Consider the following 21,617-nt stretch of genomic DNA (forward strand, 5'->3'; position numbering starts at 1 on the left):
TATCGAGCTTGCCCCAAGAAGTAAAGCAGAGGCCATCTCTGAGCACAAATATTAGTCCAGGAAATGGACCAGAATATCCCCCAAGAGCATCTAGGAGGGGGAAGGAGGGTGGGACATGAAGAATGCATGAAGATCAACAACACAAATTGAACATTATCGGGCGCCACGCGGCAAGAAAGACTGGGGAAAATGGCGTCGGCTGATGCCTTTATACCCGAAGACCAGCAGAGATGACGTTGGGTGAAGTGCGACACCAGCCGAGGCCAGACTCAGACTTTGGAATCCGGCCGACCGAAGGGCTGCCTGACGACAGGACAACCCATTTGTAAGGACTGCAGATGCATCCTTGAAGGACATCTTCTTTATCTGATGTTGTTAATCTCCACTCCATTCATCACCGATGGGACAGAGTCCTCAGCTACCTTATATCCATGGGTGGCATTATGGAAGAACATTCCTGAGCATCATTAAACCAAAGGACTCCCTTCCCCTGGAGACCAGATCCAACTTATAATGAGTGATAAAGGTATGGGGGAAGCCCACGTAGCTGCTGCTGCACAGATGTTGTCCATTGAAGCTCTGGAGTGGAACGCCACAGAAGTTACCACTGATTTGGTGGAATGAGCTCTGATATTTGGAGGAACAGACTTTCTTTCTTGGTTACAAATGAAAGTTATACAGTCTCTCAGCCATTTGGATAGGGTCACTTTTAGAGACCGACTTTTCCACTTTTGGACCAGAAAAAGAAATAAATAAATAACTGTCTGGAGTTCCTGGTTGTTTTTGTTCTAAGTAAATCAATTGTCTGTGAACATCCAGTAAATGTAAACAATACTCACCCTTGTTGGAAAAAAATAGGAAAAAAAGAGAGGCAAATCAATGGTCTAATTAACAGAGAGCTTGAAAATTACTTTGGGCAGGAAAGAAGGGTTGGTCCGTAGTGATACTCTGTCCTTATGGAAAATCAAATAAGGGCACTTGGTAAAAAGAAATTGGAGTTTGGAAATGCATCTAGCTGAAGTAATAGCCACCAGGAAAAGAGATTTCCAGGATAGAAACTTGATGTCACATGTGGCTGCTGGCTTGAAGGGAGGCCGTGTCAAAGACTGCAAGACAAGTGTGAGACTCCAGGGTTCTGTGTGTTACTTAACAGGAGGTCTTGAATGATAGATTCCTTTCAAAAAAGGTCTTGCTCAGATGATGAGAGATTAAAGAGGAGTCACCAAAATCATTATGAAAATTAGAAATGGCAGCTAAATGAACATAAACAGTTGATGCTGCGACGCCCTCCTCAAAGAAGTTAGATAGGTACTGGAGTACAGCAGAGATGGGTGCAGAAAAGGGATCTAGTTCTCTCAGCCTAGACCAAATCGAAAATCTTTTCCATTTGTCAGCATAAAGTTTTCTGGTGGATGGTTTATGAGAAGCCAGAATAATGTCATGTACTGGAGAGGAAAAATTACAATGCCTGGCAATCAATGTAAGTGGAGAAGCCAAGCTGTGAGCTAGAGACTGGACAAGTTTGGGTGGCTCAACCCTTGCGGGTGAGAAATCAGATCTGGAGTTGGATCCAAGGTCCACAGTCTGTAAAGAAGATGAGGCCAGAGAAAGGGGAACCATTCCTGTCGAGGCCAAAATGGGGTTATGAGGATCATTTTGCTTTTCAACCGAACAGCTTTCTTCAGAACTAGAGGGATCAGAGGAATGGGAGAATAAGCACAAAGCAGTCCCATGGGCCAATCGTGGATAAGTGAATTGCTCGGAGGACTCCCCCTGTGGGGTAATTAGGGTGAAGTAGTTGCTACATCTGTGGTTGGATGGGGAGGCGAATAGGTTGCACCAAGGCTGGCCTCAACAGCTGAAGATCTTTGCAGTTAAGTTGGAGTTGAGGGACCACTTGTGAGGCAGGAGAATGCACCTGCTCAATTTGTCTGTGGTCAAACTGGAGTTCCCCGGGATATGCGTTGCTATCAGAAAGAGGTTGGAAGCCATCACCCATTGCCAAACTCTCATGGTCTCTCGACACAGGGGATAGGACCTGGTTCCTCCTTGTTTGTTGATGGACCAAACTACTGACATGTTGTCCGATTGGATAGCAATTGTTCCCAAACGAAGGGCAGACTGAAATGCTTGCAGTGTCAAAAGCACTGACCTCAGTTCTAGAACATTTATTTGCAGATTGGCCTCTAAATCGGACCATGTGCCTTGGACAGTCATTCCCTGATAATGAACCCACCACCCTATCAGGAAAGTCTCTGTGGTCACAATGGCGCAGGGTTGAGGGGGATGGAAAGGTCGGCTCCAAAGTGCCGTGTCTGGCTTCATCCACCAAGAAAGATCTAGATTGCACAGATTTGCAATACGAATCTGGAAGGACAACAGGTGTTGATTCAGATACCACTGGGTTAACAGAAGGCACTGTAAAAGTCTCATGTGAAACCTTGGTAGGGGTACTATAGATATAGATACTGCCACTGACCCTAACAGCTGCAAGACCTGTCGAGCAGGGGCCAAGTCTTGGCAGAGTATCACTCGGAGCTGGAGCCTTAGTCTTTGAAGCCTGTGATCTGGGAGAGAGGTCAAGCAAGAGCGGGTATTGAATGTTACCCCTATAAATTCCAAGGTTTGGGTTGGAGTTAGATTGAACTTTTCCCAGTTTATGGAGATTCCCATGTGATGCGTCAAAGAGAGGGTGTAGTGCAAGGCTGTTACCAGTAGACGCTTGGTTGGGGCAGTGAGGATCCAGTTGTCCAGATATGGAAACACCCGGAATCCTTGCAGCCTCAAGTGAGCTGTCACTGTTGCCATGCATTTGATGAATACTCTAGGGGCTGTAGAGAGTCCGAATGGCAGGGCATGCAATTGATAATGAATGGCTCCCAGCCGGAAGCAAAGGAACTTTCTGTTGAATTTGTCCATCTTGATGTAGAAATACGCATCCCGAAGGTCTATCAAGCACATCCAAGCGCCTTCCTCCAGAAAGGGGAGAATGGACTGAACAGTGACCATCCAGAATTTTGTCTGGCTGATTAACTTATTTAAACAGCTCAGGTCCAAAATTGGACTCCAGTTCCCTGTCTTTTCTGGCACCAAAAAGAACCTGGAGTAAAATCCGGATCCAATCTGGTCTGGTGAGACTTTCTGGATGACTCTTTTTAAGTACAGCTTTTCTATTTGTAGAACTGCTTCTTCCCTTAGACTGGATGGAACGTCTGGGATTAGTTTTGGTGATTTTGGGTAGGAGTCGAATGGGATTTGGTAAAGTAAAGTACAGTTGTGTACACTTACCATAAATGTAGATGTTCGATTGTATTCACTGTTGTAGTCATCACACATGGGTTATCTGCCTGCAGGTAGCCCTCAGTCGGCCCGAATACCAGAGTCTTGGGATTTCTGAGTCAGATGCTGTCGCCTCTTCCATGACGTCAGGTCGTCAGGGGGTATAAAACAAGCAGCCAACGCCATTAGTTTTTCTTGCCCCAGATGTCAGGAGCCCCCAAAACAGGAACCTATTACATGGTGTGGAACACCTCCAGTAAAAAGTACATACCACTGCCATAAGATATGGCCAAAAAAGAGGATAGGTAGAAAGTATAGATAAGTCAAAGGGCTGGAGGGAGGGTAACCAGGACTGCAACAGTATACACTCGAACATCTACATTTATGGTAAGTGTACACAACTGTACTATGTTCTTCTTGTTTCACTGTTACAGTCATCACACTTGGGTAGATTCCCAAAGCTGAGGAAGGGTGGAGGCAGTCAAGACATATTAGGGCTGGCTAGCAGGCCTTGGAAGACTGCTGTAGCAAATCCAGCTCTGGATTTAGAAAAGATAGGTAAGTGGTAATGCTTGGTGAAGGTGTGTACAGAACTCCAGGTTGCAGCTATGCTGTAGAGGTTGAGGTAGCCCTAGTGGAATGGGTTCTGATCCCCTGTGGGGTAGGCTTTCCACGGTGTTTGCAGCAGAAGTGGATGCAGTGTGCTATTCATTTGGAGATGGTTTGCTTTGAAATGGCCTTGTCCTCTGCCCCTGTACCAAAGCTGACTAGCAGCTGGTCAGATTTTCTGAAAGGTTTAGTCCTGTCTGTGCATGTCCAAGGAATGCAGGATCCTTTCCCTTTTATTCTGAGGATTAGGAAAAAAGGTGGCTAAATGAATGGATTGGTTTAAAGCCATGTTGGATACCACCTTGGGCATAAAAGATGTGTTAGTCCTGAGGGAAACCCTGTCTGCATTGAAGATAATGAAGGGTTCCACTGCCATAAGGGCCTGCAACTCTTCTTGCTGAAGTGATGGCTAGAAGTAAGGTTGTTTCCCAAGAGAGGAATTTTAACTCTGCTGTACCAGCAGGCTCAAAAGGGGGAAGAGTGAGCTTCTCTAGTACAAAATTAAGGTCCCAGGCAGGAGTGGGAGCTCTCCTCGGGGGTCTTAAATTGTTAGCTCCTCTCAGGAACTGTTTGATAAGAGGGTGAGAAAAGTGGGGTGGCTTAGTATTGTAATGAACTGAGATGGCAGAGGCATGAATCTTAATTGAAGAGAAGGATAGACCTTTGTGGAGCAGTTCTGCTAGATAATCTAGGATTTGCGGTAAGGTGGGCACAGTTGTGTCCTTTCCCTGAGACTGGCACCAAGAATGGTATCTTTTCCACTTTTCTGAATAGGATTTCCTAGTACTAGGCCTCCTGGCCTTCAAGGATAACATCCAGCACATGTTTGTTGAGGGTTGCTGGTGATATATTCAGGGAATAAACCAGGCTGCTAGGTTCAGGGTCTGCAGCTGAGGATGCAAAATCTGGCGCTCCTGCAGGACAGCAGAGAGGGGGTCTGATGCAGGTGCCACTGCTATCAGACTGTGTAAAAGTGGGTACCAGTGTTGGCGTGGCCAGTCTGGTGCAATCAGGATTGTTCTTGGCCTGTCCTGTTTGATCTTAAGTAGTACTTTCAATAGGAGGGGCAGAGGGGGAAAGGCATAGATTGAGACATTTTCCCATGTAAAGGAAAGAGCATCCACTTTCCATGCTTGGCTGTGGGGAGTTCTGGTGCAAAATTTGCTCAATTGATGTTTTTTTATGGGGGGGGGTGAAGAGATCCACCTCTGGTGTTCCCCACCTGTGGATTAGAAGCTTGAATGAGTTGGGGTCCAGTTTCCACTTGTGTGGGTCCATTAGATTTCTGCTTAAATCATCTGCCAGCAAATTTTCTTTGCCTGGCAGGAATTGAGCTTGCATATGCACCTGATTGCTCAAGGCTGTGTTCCACAGAGCCATGGCTAATCTGCAGAGTGGGTAGGAATGAGCTCCTCCCTGCTTGTTTATGTACCACATAACTGTGGTGTTGCCTGTCTTTATCAAGAGTTGTCCTGGAAGGATAAGATATTTGAAGGCTGTCTGTGTATTCTGTACAGCTAACATTTCTTTTTGATAGATATGCAGGTGCATTTGTCCTGGGCTTCATTTGCCTTGAATGCATTTGCCTGCCACGTGAGCCCCCCATGCATAGTCTGATGCATCTGTTGTCAGGGTTTGGTCTGTGGGGGGGTTGAGTGAAAGGGAGTCCCTCGCTGTGGTAGCAGGCCTCTGCCCACAAAGAAACTCTGTCCTTAGGCAAGGAATGATAGGAATCACCGTTTCCAGGTCCTGAGAATGTTGACACCAGAGAATTTTTAAGCACCACTGAAGTTTCCTCATATGCAGTCTTGCATATGGAATTAGGAGACTGCACGAGGCCATGAACCCTAGGGCTTGCAGTATTTTTCTTGCAGATAGCTGGGTTTGAGTGGCCAGTAGTTTGAAGTAATTTGTCAAATAAACCTGCTTTTCTGGAGTGAGGAATGCCATCTGGGAAGTTGTGTTCAAGCTTGCTCCCAAGAATACAATTTTTTGGCTGGGTACCAGATGTGATTTCTCTTCGTTGATGGTATACCCCAGAGAACTTAGGAGTCTCTTTACAAGGGTCAGGTGCTGTAGCAGCAGTTCCTGTCAGCCTGAATCAGGCAGTCATCCACATATGGGTAAATTTGAATTTTCCTCTGCCTTCAGTATGCAATGGCTGGAGCCAGGCACTTTGTGAATACCCTGGGCGCAGTAGATAAGCCAAAAGGGAAGTGCAGAGAACTAATAGTGCATAGATCCTGCCCTGACATGTAGATATTTCCTGCAAGATTCCCTTATAGAGGATGTACAGATAAGCTTCTTTTAAGTCTAGGGTGACCAGCCAGGAGTCCTTGGCTAGCATAGGAAGCAGCTGTTGGAGTGTAAGGAATATGAATTTTGGTACCACCAGGAAGGTATTGAGTATTGATAGATCCAGGATAGGGCACCAAGAGTTTTCTTTTCTGGGCACCAGAAACAGTCTGGAGTAGAAACCCTGTCCTCTTTGCTCTATTGGAACAGGTTGGATAGCCCTTATACTGAGAAGAGAAAGTACTTGCTTTTGGGCCTCTGCCCACTGGTTTGGGGAAGGTCTGGCAATCTGCTTGGAGCTGAGCAGAGAGTGGAAGTGGAATCTGTATCCCTGGGATACAATGTTTAAGACCCATCTGTCCTGGGTAATGTACTTGCATGCACGGTGAGTTTTCCTCTTAGGGGTGCAAGTATTTGGGCATGGCTGGGAAGGATGAAGGACAAGTCATTGTGAACTTTTTCCATAAGAGGGTGGCTTACCACTTCCTGTTTTTGGGGTGGGAGCACTCCATTGTTTAGATCTGTGCATACCCTGAGACTGTAGTCTTGGTGGTCTGTTGCCCCTGGGTTTGGACTGAGAAGGTCTGGGAGGGACTGAAAAGGACCAGTTCTTAGAAGGCCAATACCTACTGAATCTAGGTGGCTGTACCTGTACGAAATCTTTTGTGCCAAACAAACATTCTTGGTGTAATGGAGTATCTAGTAGTTTTGCTTTGACATGGTCTGGCAAGATTTGTTCCTTCAGCCAAGCATGCCTTCTCAGAACAGACCCAGTGACAGCAGCCCTGCAAGATGCTTCTAAGGCATCAAAACCACACTGTAAAGTATGTTTTCCAAATTGGTTTGCAGAATGCATTAACTCTTGTAAATCTTTATTTTCTGCACAATCAGGAATCAACACCATTTTTGTTTAATTAGTTACATAATATGCTGCTGGTACTTCAACATGTGAAACTGACAATTTAAAGCCCTGATGGCAAGAGTTGCAGAGGTATATACCTTCTTCTCCCATCTGTCTAAAGCCCTAAAATCTCTGTCCGAAGGGGTAGGGTTTTTGCCTGTAGTAGTCCCTGGGAAATGGTCTCTGGATCCGCAGTGGGATTTTTGAAAAGAAATTTGTGAGTGTCAGGTACTCTGTGTAGTACCTGTCCAAAAGACACGATTTACTGGAGAAAACCACTTTATAAAAGGATAGCAAAGCTTTCAGGCATAAAACCCTTCTTCAGTGCATTACAAGTTACAAATGCAAAAACATTCTGAATTTATCTATTCTAGGAGCTGGTGGCAAAGTATCAGGGGTAAGAATGGATTCCATGAAGACATCATCAACAATTTCCAGAATAGGGGGGATAGCTAGGGGCCTGTGCTGAGGCAAGTTTAAAAATTCCCTGAGTCTCTTTTTGGACTGTGGGTAGTCGTGGCACTCCCAGCGGAAATGCTCTCTGAAGGTATGCAAAGTTTCACCGAAAGAAAAGTCCTCTGGGGGGAGGGGGGGGCAGAGGGAATGGAATCCTCTGCATCTGAATCCTCATAGAAGATAAGGGTATGTCCTGGTAATCAGAGGAGTCAGAGTCATCGGACTCACGATCTGTAGAATCAGAAGGAAACTAATTTTTTTGTCTTTTAGAGGGGGAAGGCTGGCCTCCCCTGATTAAAGCATTTGCTTCTGTTGCATAGGAGCTTGAGAATGCGCTTTGGTCGTCGGTTTCCTAGAGGTAGTGCGAACTCTGGGCCTGAGAAATTCAGTAGTTTTAGTCAGTCATGAAGTCATCTGTTTAATACAAACATCGGAAGGTCTGAATACACCCTCAGAAGCCAGTGCCTGCACAGCAGCTCCGGACCCATCCAAGGTAGAGACATCCGCAGGTTCCATAGTCGAAGAAGCATCTCATGACATACCGGACTCAAAACACCGAATGGGTCTCAGTAGAGGCCTGCAAATCTGTATAAGCTGGTATCAGGGGCTGCGAAAGAGCCTCACTGAGTACCGTGGACTGATGACTAGCTTAACGGAAGCATTGTCGGCAGCTTTGGACCTATGTGGTCTATCTCTGTCTTTATCCTTAGGTTTTTTCGGAAGATCGGTAGTTGGATGGCTTATCGAAGCCATTTCAGAATACGGCGAATGAGAGCGAAATAATTTAGTGACAACAATAGCCCGACGATGAACAGTTCTGGTATTGAACAGGCACAAAACCGACAGTGAGGAATGTCGTGGTCTGAGCCTAAACAGGTGACACAGTAAGAATGAAAATCTCTGTGAGGTATTTGCTTTCCACAGGCAAGACAATTGTTAACTTCTTCTGACATCAGTTAGAGCAAGAAAATAGGATCCCCAATGGGGTATTTAGGTTTGAAACTCGAATAACAAAAATTTCAGGTTGCGGCCAACCAGCACTTGCAAACTGCTTCTGCTTTGGGCTCCGCTCGGCAAGAAAAGCTGATGTAATGGCATCAGCTGCATGTTTTACACCCCTAACAACCTGACATCATGGAAGACGTAACAGCATCCGATGCAGAAATCCCAAGACTCTGGTATTCGGGCCAATTGAAGGCCCTCTGCAGGCAGATAACCCAAGCGTGATGACTGCAACAGTGAAACACGAAAAACATCCTCTGGATATTATCTTCTGCATCCAAGAATCAGTGGTAACTGAAAGCCAGGCACTGGGGTGCAGAGAAAGATGTCCCCGGACTGCTTCCAGAGGAAAGCAATCGGGCCACTCTTCAGGAGCGCTCATAGGGCTGTTCAGAGAAGGAATGTCTGAAACCCTGATTACACAGACCCCCTCTGCCTCTTGTAGGGCCGTCTTCCGGAAGAGTTTCCCCCCTCTGCCTCTGGGGGTGAACTCGCCAGATGTGTCAAAGAAAGGACCCAGAGACTTTTTGTGCCACAATTTTCCACTTCTCTGGTTCCTGGAAAAGGGATGCTGAGGAGTGGAGAAACGTATACAAACCACAGACAGGGTCTTACCATTCTGCTCACACCTGGCTAATGAGTCCTTCACTTTAGGGCCAAACAGGGAAGACGCTTCCACTGGAGAGTTAAGGAAGACTTAAAAGGATCCTTGAAGTCACACAGGCACATCCAGGTGTGACGTCTCATAACTGCGCCTGAACCTGCAGCTCTAGCCGCCCCTTCGGTTGCATGTGAAATTAACCTCATGGACGAATTAGAAATAGATTCCAGGGTCACTAGCTGTGAGGCTACCTTGTCATTAACCTCGTCAGACAGAGTACCAGAGAGTTCGGAGATGAGGTCTCTCTGGAATCTGGTGAAATGTGCCAGGTAGTTCAAAGACCATATAGCAAAGGTCGATGAAGCAAAAACTCACTTCTCCAGTCTGTCCACTGCTCAGGACTCCATAAGGTGGGTGAACAGTATGGCTCTCCTCAGCGCGCTCTTTCTTGGTGGCTGCCACCGCACCACCATAGCATCTACTGGTAAACCTTTTGACCAATGTGGATGTTCTTCAGGGGGAGATAGGATCTTGTCTGGTCTCTTGGGGATTGCTTCAACAGCATCAGGTTTCTTTCAGGCATGCTGCACCACAAGTTAAATCAACTCGTCTGTAAGCGGGGTCACCCAGGAGGTAGATGGTCGAGCACGAAAAGCCTGCAGAAAAATGGATTCCTCCGAGGAAGGGTTTTTGGGCCTCCAATCACCCCTCTGTTTCAAGATCTCAAGGATGTCTCTGAAGGAGACATCTTCAGGGGGTGATCATGGGGACTCTTCCCCTTCATCGTAATCCATATCCTCGGTGAGGGACTCCTCAGGGGAGTCCATGTGGCGTCTATATTACAAAATCAAATGCTTAGGTGATCAAACACCTAAACATCGAACTTGTAATATCGAAAACAAAAACATTGAACGGTGCAGGAAAACACGTCGGTCGGCCATGGGAAAACAATAAATAAATTTACACCCAAACTAAGTGGGGGGCTTTGCCTCCCACACCCCCAACGTGGGGGCTGTGCCCCCACACCCCCCTTAACTAAACATACAAACTGCGAGATCGCTCTACAGTAGACAAAACAGCAAAATCTGGCGAATGGCCAAGGGAAATGTTTCCCTGCATTAAATCTGCCATTTGCTGTTTTTTGCTTTCAATATTACAAGTTTGATGTTTAGGTGTTCGATCACCTAAGCATTCAATCTTGTAATACTGACCCATCCACGTGCTTCCTCTTGAATGTTTTTTTTCCTAGGAACTTCCTCAGTGGCAGCTTCTGAAGAGGACCTGGAGGAAAGGGCACCCTGCAATAGGGTCTCCTGCGGCTACAGTGCTCGATCTGGGATGGTGGCCTGTGACAGCTGCAGCACAGGGGGAGGACATGGGGGTTCCGACGCTGAAGGCTTGCTCACAGAGGTAACAGCCCTCACCATCACCTGGAAGGCAGGGGTGCCTGAAGAGGGATGGGAGCCCTGAACAGAGAAAGACCACCTTGGAACCGGGGTCACACTCTGCTCCATTGTGCCCACTCCCAGGAGTGGAGCCTCAAGCTGGATAGGTACCAACAGGGCTCCTGGCACTGTGGATAGCACCGTAGAAAGGGTCGGTGCCGAACTCAGAACCGAGGAGCCTGTAGTCCAATCCCAGGAATGAGGAAGACCCAGTTACAACAGAACCAAAGGCCAAAGGGTCGACTCTGGGGTCAAAGTGAGATCCACTATTGGCACTGAAGCCGATGGTGCCAAGAGAGACATCGGTGCCAAGGGCTTCAAAACCTGCAAGGAGGATAAAGGAAGATAGTAAGATGGAGTCCGTGAAGCAGAAGTCCAGAGTCCTAGGAAGCACTGGGTTTTTGAATCAGCAGGAATCCCCCTGGCTGTCAGCAGCTGGTCCACTAGGTGCACCACACTGAGTTCATGAGGCTCCTGGTGGATCTAGTGGATATCCCTGAAGGGGACTCTGGACGCTCTAAGAAGAGACTTAAACCTGTCCCAAGAAGGGGTCCACAGACGAGGAATATCAGGTCCGTGCTTGCACGTCTAACAGCACCACCATCTCCAATTTTGAGACGATAGGGACAGCAGTGTCCATCTGAACTATAGGAACAGTGAGAAGGCTCGGAGCCATAATCGGGGTTGAGGTCAAAATGTTTGCATCAGTCACAATCTGTGCATAGATGGTGGTGGCGCTGATACTACTGACATAGATGGTACCGAAACTGGTGCCATAGACAAAGACTTCTGTTCTGGTACAGAAAGCTTTGGAATTTTTGGTTTTGGTGGTCTTTCCTTCTCACTAGAAAGTGAGGAGGGAACGGAATGTGGCCTCTTTCTCTTTTCAAGGAGGGGGTGAACCTTCAGATGTGGAGAGAGCCTCTGAGAAAGGTGATTTGAGAAGGCCCTTCAAAATTAATTTATTTTTATGCTCATTCAAGGTACGACAGCTAAAACCTTGACAAAATGTGCAAGGTGGTTGTACCGAGAGATGAGGCACTCTCAAACAGTAAACACAATCATTATGAGTCACTATTAGGCATTTTTCTCCCACACTTAAGGCATTGTTTGAAGCCTGAAGTGCCCTTTTTATCAGACCTGTTAACACAGACAAAAAACAATAAAAAACAAGAAAAACCAGATTAGAACAACCAAACAAACGGTTGCAACTAGTTAGACATCAGAAAATACCAACAATGGTATAAGACGATTACCACGGCGGGTAGAGAGAAGGGAGTGCACCAGCGATGGTACAAAGATTACCAACAGGTAGTTGGACAGGAAAGCTGGAAAGGAAACTTAGCAATACACAGGTACAGGGGAATATAGGAGAAGCAAAGTAACACTTTCCGAAAACACTTATCTACTTAGAAATATGAAAATATATCAAACTTAGCTAAGAGGTGGCTTTATGGCAAAACAGCAAACGAGATCGGAGGTAATAGGGAGACAGGGATTATGGGTAAATCTTAGCGCAAGAGTTTTTTGCTGGAGTAAGCTTGGTATAAGGCCAACTCGGTTCTGAGGGCTCGGAACCGAACCCATCGGTGATGAATGGAATGAAGATTAACAACATTAGATCATTCCTTCTTGAAAGTGGCAAATGGGATTTGAGGTAGGAGTGAGGACAGGTGCATTATTATTATTACTTTTGTTTTTGAAGGAGCTTGAGACTAGCAGCATTAGTGAAGTTGTTAGATTAGATCTGATGAGCATTTCTATCCTAACAGCTGAATCAGATGGATAAAATGAAACAGGATGTATGGTTACAATAAGCACATAGCCTTTAAATCAAGGACGATCTCAGTCATTTTATTCAACAGGTAGGTCAGAGTCCCCAAGCTCATCTTAAAGGGGCACAGCAGAAACATTAGCATATGCAAGATCAAATTAAAGGAATGTATTGTGCAGTCAATTGTATATCTTTGTCTGGAGGAATAGGACTAACCAACTTTAGGCCTCAGTAACCTATTTAATCTAGACAAGGCAACAGATGGCTCAGGTCCAAATGAAGACCAGCTTCCACTACTTTGATGACTTATCCACATGAGCAGGTATTTATCTAATCCAACCTATACAAAGAGCAGTGTCCATGACTACAGCAAACAGAGACTGCGAAGTTTAAAAAAAAAACACCACAACACACACTGTAAAGGGCTGCCACCCTGATGTGAAAGAGGAAGACCTCTTGTCTGTGATGCTAATGACAGAAGTTCAAGTAGCTTTCCTGGAACTTTACCCCCAAAGTAGTGTGAGCGCGCCCAGACGGCAGAAAGCCGACTTCATTTCACTGCTGAAGGGGGTAAACCTTCTGCCACAGAAGTAATTCTCAGAAGAGGCCAGGGACTAGATCTGGGTAACAAAATAATAATGATCTACTTGGAAGCGTGCAGGCAGAAAAGGAATAAAGTAGTAAAAGTGCAATTACTAAGACATGACTGGGGTGATTTTACCAAGAACGAGACTGCGTCACCTCAGAGAAGCTCCTTTCTTTTTGATGCTGGATGTTCAGGTGTACAATCTCAGTTCTGAGGCTACACTTTTTAGTGTCGATCACTACTGCAGCATACTACTGCCATAGAGAGGGGTTGAGCATAATTCCCAGTGCATGTAAAGACACCTGCTCTATGCTTGGGGGGATAGGTAAAAGAGAAATCATGAGACCAACTGCAGTACATATGGTCACGGATAGCTCACCAGTCCTCAGATAAACTAAATATGGAATTAAGGATGAGATGGCGAAACGATTGAGCATCATGATGTCAGCTGTGTTTCCACGGAAAAAGAAAAACGTTAATCACTACGCTATGCACTGAATTACATATTCATGTGTGTGGAGGGGGATAACAGCTGCTGGCTCATACAAAGAGCTAGTACAGGCAGGAGTACAATGTGGTTCTAGCAGCAATGGAAACACAGCCACAAGTACGAATACAGAATTACAATTTCATACAGAGCTTCTTAAATACAAGGAGACATTCAGGTGAGCTAAGGTGAATGAAAGAATCTCTTTATCAGTTCAAATACTAATGGCTGATGCTAGAGTGTCACGTCCTCTCAAAACAGTTCATGTGCTCATATATGGAAGGTCGGTAGCTTTTTCTAAGGGAACATTGGCTGGCCAAGCTTTCAGAAAAAGCAAGACTAAAGTGCTTCTCTGAATGATGACCTTGCTAAAGCCAAAAACACAGTGATTAACTTAAACATTACTCACCCGTGTGCTGGTGTTATCCATGGGACAGTCATATTTTACCAACCAGTTATCATTCCCTCGATCTGAAAAACAATTCAAACAATAAAGCCCTGGGTTACTACGTATTAGCACACAATAGAATTTCAAATGAAAACTGCACTGAGTCCACATGCATTTTCAACCAATGCAACACACTTCCATCTGTAAATATACATAATAAAGGTATTATGATTTTAATATTAGTCTACTTTCTCTGTTTTTTTTTTTTTTTTGTATTGAAGCTATAAACTGCACTGCAACTTCCAAGAAAAAACATTTCAGGGGAGAAGGACAGCCAACCTTCCCCTACACATGAACACAGAAAATCAGACCAGGTGATACTGCTAATATAACTTACATTCTTACCATTAGATTAAGTTTCAGTTTCACTGAAATCTTGTAAAGCTATTACCATTCTTATGCCTGTTTTCTGTGGAACCTTAGTAGTTGCGCAAGGTAGTCCAATCAGGCCAGCACTGTTTGCCAGTTTCTTCAGTTCTTAGGGCTGATAAAGCCCAGTAGGGAAATTCCAATTGCAGCATGCCATAAACTTAAATAACTACTATAATTTTAAGCACAAGCGAAGAGCAACCAAGTGTAAGTTAAAGAACTACATACAATCCTAAAAGGAAATGAAAGGGTAGCTTTAATATTGCAGCTGTCATTCCCTGACAATAGTACAGCTGTGCAAAATATTACCATAACAGTGGACGTCCTTTTCTTCATTGCTACAGTATTCTTTACCTTAGTGATCTCCTGTCAAGGTTAGGCCAACATCTAGTCAGTATACCAAAGCTTATATGTCAAATGTATGCTCCCTGTACGGGACATAGGGCATAAAGGTGACATACAGACACAGTTATCCAGAACTGAATTGCCCCAGAAGAGAACTGTCCTTATATATATCACTGTTGCAGTATTCTTCACCTTAGGGATTTCCTGCCAAGGATAGCCCAACATCCGGCCAATATGACAAAGCCTTTAGATCTTGTATATGCCGTATGTCAGATGTATACTCCCCATACAAGATGTAGGGTATAAAGGTAACATACGGATCTAGTTACCCAGAACTTCTTTGCAACCAGTTTGAACATCATCGCTCATCTGTCTGAATACTGTTGCTATGCTGAATACCTAGCCATCAGAAAAGTGCCCTGTTGGGGTATTTTTTCTTTTTACTATTTGTCTTGTTTTCCTTTGATTACCTGTTGTTCATGTCATCCAAGAAGGGAAAGTCAGTGTGGTAGGCAGATTCCCCATAAGGATCATCATGTGTTTTTTTGTTTAGGTGCTTCCCATGACCATACCTCCTGTAGTATTTGTAAGGCATTTATGCCAAACATTCTTAGAAGCTAGTTGGTTTCCCTGTCCATCTATCTCAAGAACCAGAGGCTTAAACAGTTAATTTTGGGTAGAATAGTGGACTCAATTAACTCTGAGATACTTCTGTTAAGCAAGAAGGCGTCCAAGAAATCTTGGCTGGATTCTTTGGCTATCCAGCCTCCACCGGACAACTGTTTAGAAGCAAGTGATAGTTCTGTAGGATGTCTAGTGATAACTTCAAATTCCTCTGCCACAACCCACTCGGAGACCAGCATGGATCCTTCGTTTCACACGTCTTCTGAGGCTTTGCAGGCATCTGCTCCAGATGTTGAGGTGGAACCACAGTTGATTATCTTGGAGGACTCTAGAGGGATTCCTCAGATTCTAGTCAGGGAAGAGGTTCCAAATATTCTTACTGAAGCCTGTCATGGTTCAAGACCTCTAGTGTATGTTAGGGCTGACTTCCCTACCAACAAAAAATAAAAGACTAAACATTCTTCTGTATGTGATAAGGATCCTCAAAGAGAATAGCAGGAGTTTACTCAGGACCTGTTTAATGCTTTAAAGGCCCTGAAACCTCTCCAAGGAGTTTCTGTCCCTACTCACCCTTGGACTTCAACTCCTTCCAAAAGGTTTAGGGAACCTGATTCCTCAGATGAGGATTTGGAGTCTGATGATGGGTCTTTGTCTTACTCTTCCCAGATGCCTTCTCGTTCGGCTTATGGTTCTCATGAAGAGGAGTGCAGTAGCCCAGAGTCTCCTTTGGAGGTTGTCTTTTGGGGACATAGTAGCCAGAATGATGCAATATTTTAAGTGGGATTCTTCTCAAGTGTCTGATATCCAGAAGAGGTATTATGAGTTTCTTCAGGTGAACATTCCTAAGCCTTCTGCAGTACCTCCTGTGTTGGCTGTTTTGTTAGACACCTTTATAGTTACCTCAAAGACTACCGATTCTCTGCCCCCTGTTCCCTAAGAAACCTGACAAGTTCTGTAAAGTTCCTGAGGATTGTCAATTCTTATTTAAGTGCCCTTCTGTTGACCTTGCTGTGGTGTCAGTCTCCTTTGACAAGCCTTCTAAACTTTTGCCTTCTTCCAAGCTTCTGCCTTAAGGTAAGGACAGTAAGGCACTGGAGAGGATTGGAAAGAAGGTCTATACTGCTTCTACCTTGGCCTTCAGGGCCATCAATTACCAAACCCACATGACCAGATATGCTCTGGCCTTAACTGTCCAGGTCTGTCAGATTATTTCTGACCTCCCTGGTTTGGAAGGAAAGTCTTCTGCTTCATCCGTTTTGGGTTCAACCTAGATGATGTATCACCACTCTAACAAGTGTAGTTATGATGTTGCTGCTGATGCCTCTTCCAGAGCTGCTGCCTTTGGGTCTGTCATGAGGTGTTACTCTTGGCTTCATCTGCAGTCATTACTTGAAGACATTAAGGGCAAGCTGCTGGATGCTCCTCTGGATAACAAGAATCCCTTTGGAACCACTGTTGATATGTTTAAGTCTCTTCAAGAAAAAGGTAAAGCTTTACAGGACCTTAAACATAAACATATTTTTGTACTCCCTATCCCTATGTTCTACAGGAATAGGTCAGATTTTATTTGCAGGCAGCCCCATCAGGCCACTAAAGGCAGAAAGGGTGGTAGTTCAGCTCCTTCTGCAAAGTCTTCTCAGGCTCCTTGTGGCTCAGAAGCCTTCCTTTTCTGACAAGCCTGCTTCTCTTTGACATTTCTCCCTCTGTCTTCCAAACTGGCACCTCATCACCTCAGATTCCTGGTTTCTGTCCATTATCAATCAGGTTTACCTCACGGTGTGGAAGCCTCTTCCTCCTTTTTCAGAGATTCCTCAACCTCCTCTAAAGCAGCTTCCTCCTTTCTCAAAGGTTCTTGGGTCCCTGCTGGACCAGAGAACTATTCAGCCTATTCCTCTTTCCCAAGTAGGAAACGGATTTTACCCCAGAATACTCCTGGTTTCTCAAAAGAAGGGTACTTGGAGAAGTAGTCAGAGGCTTAGACTAAATCCAAATATATGACCCCTGTTGTCATTCCTTTATCCACAGTCAGAGAGAGACAAGTCTGAAAATTTGACCAGACTGGTCAACATAATGAAGCCATGTTGACTTAAATCCAATAAGGCCACATTTTGAATTTCGTTAGGCATCAGTTTCAATAAATATCTGTCAAAACATTTAGATAAATCAGAGTTAAGCTGACTAGTCTTTAATTTTTTATTTTTTCATATTGCAGTTTGTAAATACTGGTGCTGTGTGCGAGATTTTTCAGTATTTTGGACTATTTCACCTTGTAGCAGATTATTCAAAAATTTAATTAGAAATGGAATCAATTTATTCTTTATATTATACATCATTATATAAGGAATGCTGTCAGGACCTTTGGAGGTAGTTTTACTGATGTTATTTATAGCCGTACTGATGTTATTTATAGCCGTACTTAAACTTTATATTTCTATCAATGGAGAACATATTCAGAAATGGTATAATACAGTCAAAAAGTGACCCTTGGATTCAAATGCCTCCAGCTTTTGCAAAATACTTACTACATTATTCAGCTATTGATTTTGGAGTGGCAACTATCACATTATCAATCACAGGTTCTTAGGAGATTATTAGGCTAACTATCCTAAAGGTTCTTTTTAAGCCTAGCCATGCTCCCCAAGTATATCTGACAGGTTTTGTTACCATTCATTTTATGGCAAGGTGGGGTACACTGCTTGGGCATGAGTGGTCATTTATTTACAAGATTTCTCTTTCTAATAGGGACATAGGTAGCAGACCAGGGGTGAAGTTAGGATCCCCCATCCACCGATCCAAATGCAGTTGAATAAGTGGAGGGAGTAACTCTGCTTCACATGGATGGGAAGCCTGTTTCAGAAAAGGGGTAGTCTTTGAGAAAAGTTCTTGTACCTCCAACAAGCTTTAGTGATGTTGCAGATGAAATTTAGGTCCCTACGTCAGGTGTTTCTGATACTACTTGTTTTGTGGATGAGCAACCATTCTAAAAGGGCTACAAGGACTGGATCAGAGGATTCTTTGAATGCCAGGTATAGATTGCCTGTCTGTAGGCATGAGAATACAAGGATAAGGCTTTGAGGCAGTCTGTGCAGGATATGTTGTCTAGATCTTGTTTGTACAGAACTGAAATGAGCTGGGCTACCAGCCACAACTTTGAGCTAAGATACCAGATGACTACAGGCTTCTGAGCTTCCCAAAAAACATAAGCTGCTAATTTTTTGCTTATTTATACTATTTACTGCACTTTTTATTGCCTGCCCCCTGCTTTAATACTGTATTCATATACGGCGTACTACACAGTTGTAGTGTAATTCTCTGCCTTACAGTGCCTGTTAAATTGTATTTTATTGCTGTTTTCACTGTTTACAATGCTCCTTTTGCTATTTCATTGTTTGTCAAATACTTACTGGTACTTTTCACTACTGCAAAGCAAACTGTTCAGCTTGTTCTTGTTTTCACACCAAGCAGTGTTAAAATAACTGATTTGTTAGCTGTTTAAACATTCGTTAGAGTCTCCTTGCTGATTTTCTGCTGTTTTAAAAGTTGTTTTAGTGTCTCAGTGCTATTGTTCTGCTGTGTTAAACATTTTCTTGTGTTTCCTGCCGAGAAAAGGGCAGTTAGTAGCTGTAGCATACACCAGATACAGGTTTGCTGCATCAGGGTCTGTCTGTAGTGGCTGTTTGTTCTGAGCATGTTTTCCGGGCCATCTTTAATTGGAAGGGATCCTTCTGCCCTCTAGTAAACCGCTGCCGGTCAGGCACCAGGATCTGCCATATAACGCACGCACTCAGGTCTCTCAACAACAGGTACAAATATGACTCTGTCACTGTACATGTGGGTGTGAATGACCAGAGACGTACCTCCCTGGACTACATGAAAAGAGACATGGAGGAGCTCTTGGATTATTTAGCCCAGGCGGGTATGACCTTACCCTGTGCACCATCCTACCATCACCCAGAATGATGCCACAGTACAAGCAGAAAATGATTTCAACAACTGGCTAAGCTTCTGGTGTCATTCTAAGGGGATCCAGTATCTGTCTGCCTGGAATGACATGATTGACAGACCTTAATGCTTTGCCAGAGACAGCCTACATCTGTCACCTGTGGGCTTCTGGATAATGGCCAAGGCTCTTGCCACCCCTATAGTGCCTTTTTTAGGCAGTGTTCCAAAGACCAAATTACCACCGCAACAGATCCAATCTGAGAGTCATGCTGCTCAACACTAGAAGTCTAAATCTCAAAATGCACTTGTTTGAAGCACTCCTCAAAATGGAAAACATCAATGTTTGTGCTGTAATAGAGACCTGGTTCAAGGCAGCAGAAAGCACCCCTGCACTACCAGACTATAACTCATTCCACACCTTTTGGCCCCAGAACTTGGACCGAACCTCCAAAGGCGGTGGTGTTTCCATATTCATAAAGGATGCGCACAGCTCCAGATTAGTAGCCCAACATAACGCAGCTGAGATACCTCAGGTGCGGCTAATATTGGGTAAGACAGTGATTCAGGTCGCAGCCTGCAATAGGTCCCCAACCATGTCACAAGACTCACACTCCACATGTTCCTAAGCACCCTGGAGAATATTAGGGTCCAACCTAACACTCATACTGGGCGACTTCAACTACCCCTCCATTAACTGGGAAATCTACTCATGTACCAATACACTTGCCCAATGATTTCTGGAACTCATTAATTCCAATGCCACGGTCCAGCTCGTTCTTACCCCTACTAGCGGTAGCAACATCCTTGACCTGGTCATTACTAACATGGGCGACCATTGCTCTGTACCAAGAGTCAACTCCTCCCTGGTTAGAACTGACCACAAACACAATCACCTTGAAAATCCACATCCCTCCCACCTGCTCCACGAAGGTTACCGTCATGAAAAACTTCTCCAAAGCTAACTATGGGTTCCTAAAAACAGAGGTGGCTAACTTCACGGCAACCATGCAAATGGAGAATAGTTGCATGACTGCCAAATCATACACCAATGCACTGTAAGAACACATACACAAATGCATGGATCTCGCCATACCCAATAGAACCAAGACACTCTCCTCAAAAATAAGAAAGCCAGTCTGGTGGTCCCTGCCATAAACAAACTCTACAATAGAAGGAGGAAACTGATGCGGAATAAGGTGAGGTCCCAAGATGGGAAAAACTCCCTTATCAGCCTCAACAAAAGGTTGAGAGCCCTCATCAAATCCTCTAAAGCTAGCTATGAAAATTAAATTGCAGCAGATAGTAAAGACAACCACAAGGCTTTCTATAGTTATGTAAAGAATCTCCACGGCAATACCCAGATTTGCTCTGAGCTACTACACAATGGTACCTCCTATGCAGAGCCAACAGATATTGCCAATATACTGGCAGACAGATTCAGTGTTATCTTTACCCCCCGCCCCCTCCAAAGGGGCAATCACAATACCAGTAGATTGCCAGGCACCCAGTATTACTGCTGCACAGGTTCATAGGTTCATACTAGGCTATCTGCCCTAGGGCATTCATAAGCCTAGCCAGAGTGTGTTTGGCTTTCGCCACCCATTTCAAATTAATTTTGCTATGCCCTTGTTCAAGGTTAGTATACTGTGCCTCTGTCTAACAGTGACACAGAAGTGATACCCAGGGTAAACCTACGATCTCCCATCCACTCATCAAGATTCCTCTTGAAGAGAGTCAATGAGGGACTCTGCCTAACCTGGACTGGGATTTTATTCCAGAGTGAAGGAAGCCTCTGGGTTATGAATCTGTCCCTCCAGCATGTCCTATTTATTTCAGTGCTGAGGTTCAAGTCTCTCGAGCGCGTAGCTCGATGGGATTTGGATTTTCTGAGGTGCAGCATGTCCATTAATTCCAGGTTGGACATGGCTTTATACGTCAGGCACAGATCGCCTCTGAGCAGGCGGTACGCCACTGAGTAGAGCTGGAGTTTCTTTAACCGGGCAGCATATGGCATCTGTTTGAGCCCTTTGATCCTCTTGGTGAGGTACTTTTGGGGTCTTTCCAGTTGCTGCAGATTTCTGGTAAGGTACATCCCAAAAGGGGCATTGTACTCAATTATGGGCCTGATGAGGGATGAGTAAAGAGGCACGATGACCTCCCCTGATCTAGATGTGAATCCCTTCATGATTAGGTGGGCTATATAAAATGTTTTTCTAACCACTTTGGCCATGTGGTTGTCAAATGAGAGATTGCTATCAACTTGGGTCCCCAGGTCCCCAATTACTTCTTCTGTACTTAATGGATTACCACCTATGTGGTAATTTGTGGGCACTTTGTTTTTGCCAAAGGGGATGACTATACACTTTTTGGCGTTTAGCTTGAGGCCATGGTACTGGCACCAGTTGTCTGTTTCTATGAGGCCCTTTTGGAGGATGCTTGTGTCAGCTGGAGAGT

The 21,617-nt window shown here is 44.7% G+C and overlaps 1 protein-coding gene across 1 annotated transcript in view; it reads right to left on the reverse strand.

The window, feature by feature from the left end:
- Positions 1-21,617, reverse strand: part of PI4K2A (phosphatidylinositol 4-kinase type 2 alpha) — a 1,139,234-nt gene that overhangs the window by 648,822 nt on the left and 468,795 nt on the right. Inside the window, exon 5 of the mRNA XM_044056228.1 lies at positions 13,845-13,906. Coding sequence (XP_043912163.1) covers positions 13,845-13,906 — 62 coding nt within the window. The remainder of the gene's footprint in view (positions 1-13,844; positions 13,907-21,617) is intronic.

Source organism: Protopterus annectens, chromosome 14.part0 (genome assembly GCF_019279795.1).
Source record: "Protopterus annectens isolate FY-2018-M chromosome 14.part0, PAN1.0, whole genome shotgun sequence".
NCBI lineage: Eukaryota > Metazoa > Chordata > Ceratodontiformes > Protopteridae > Protopterus > Protopterus annectens.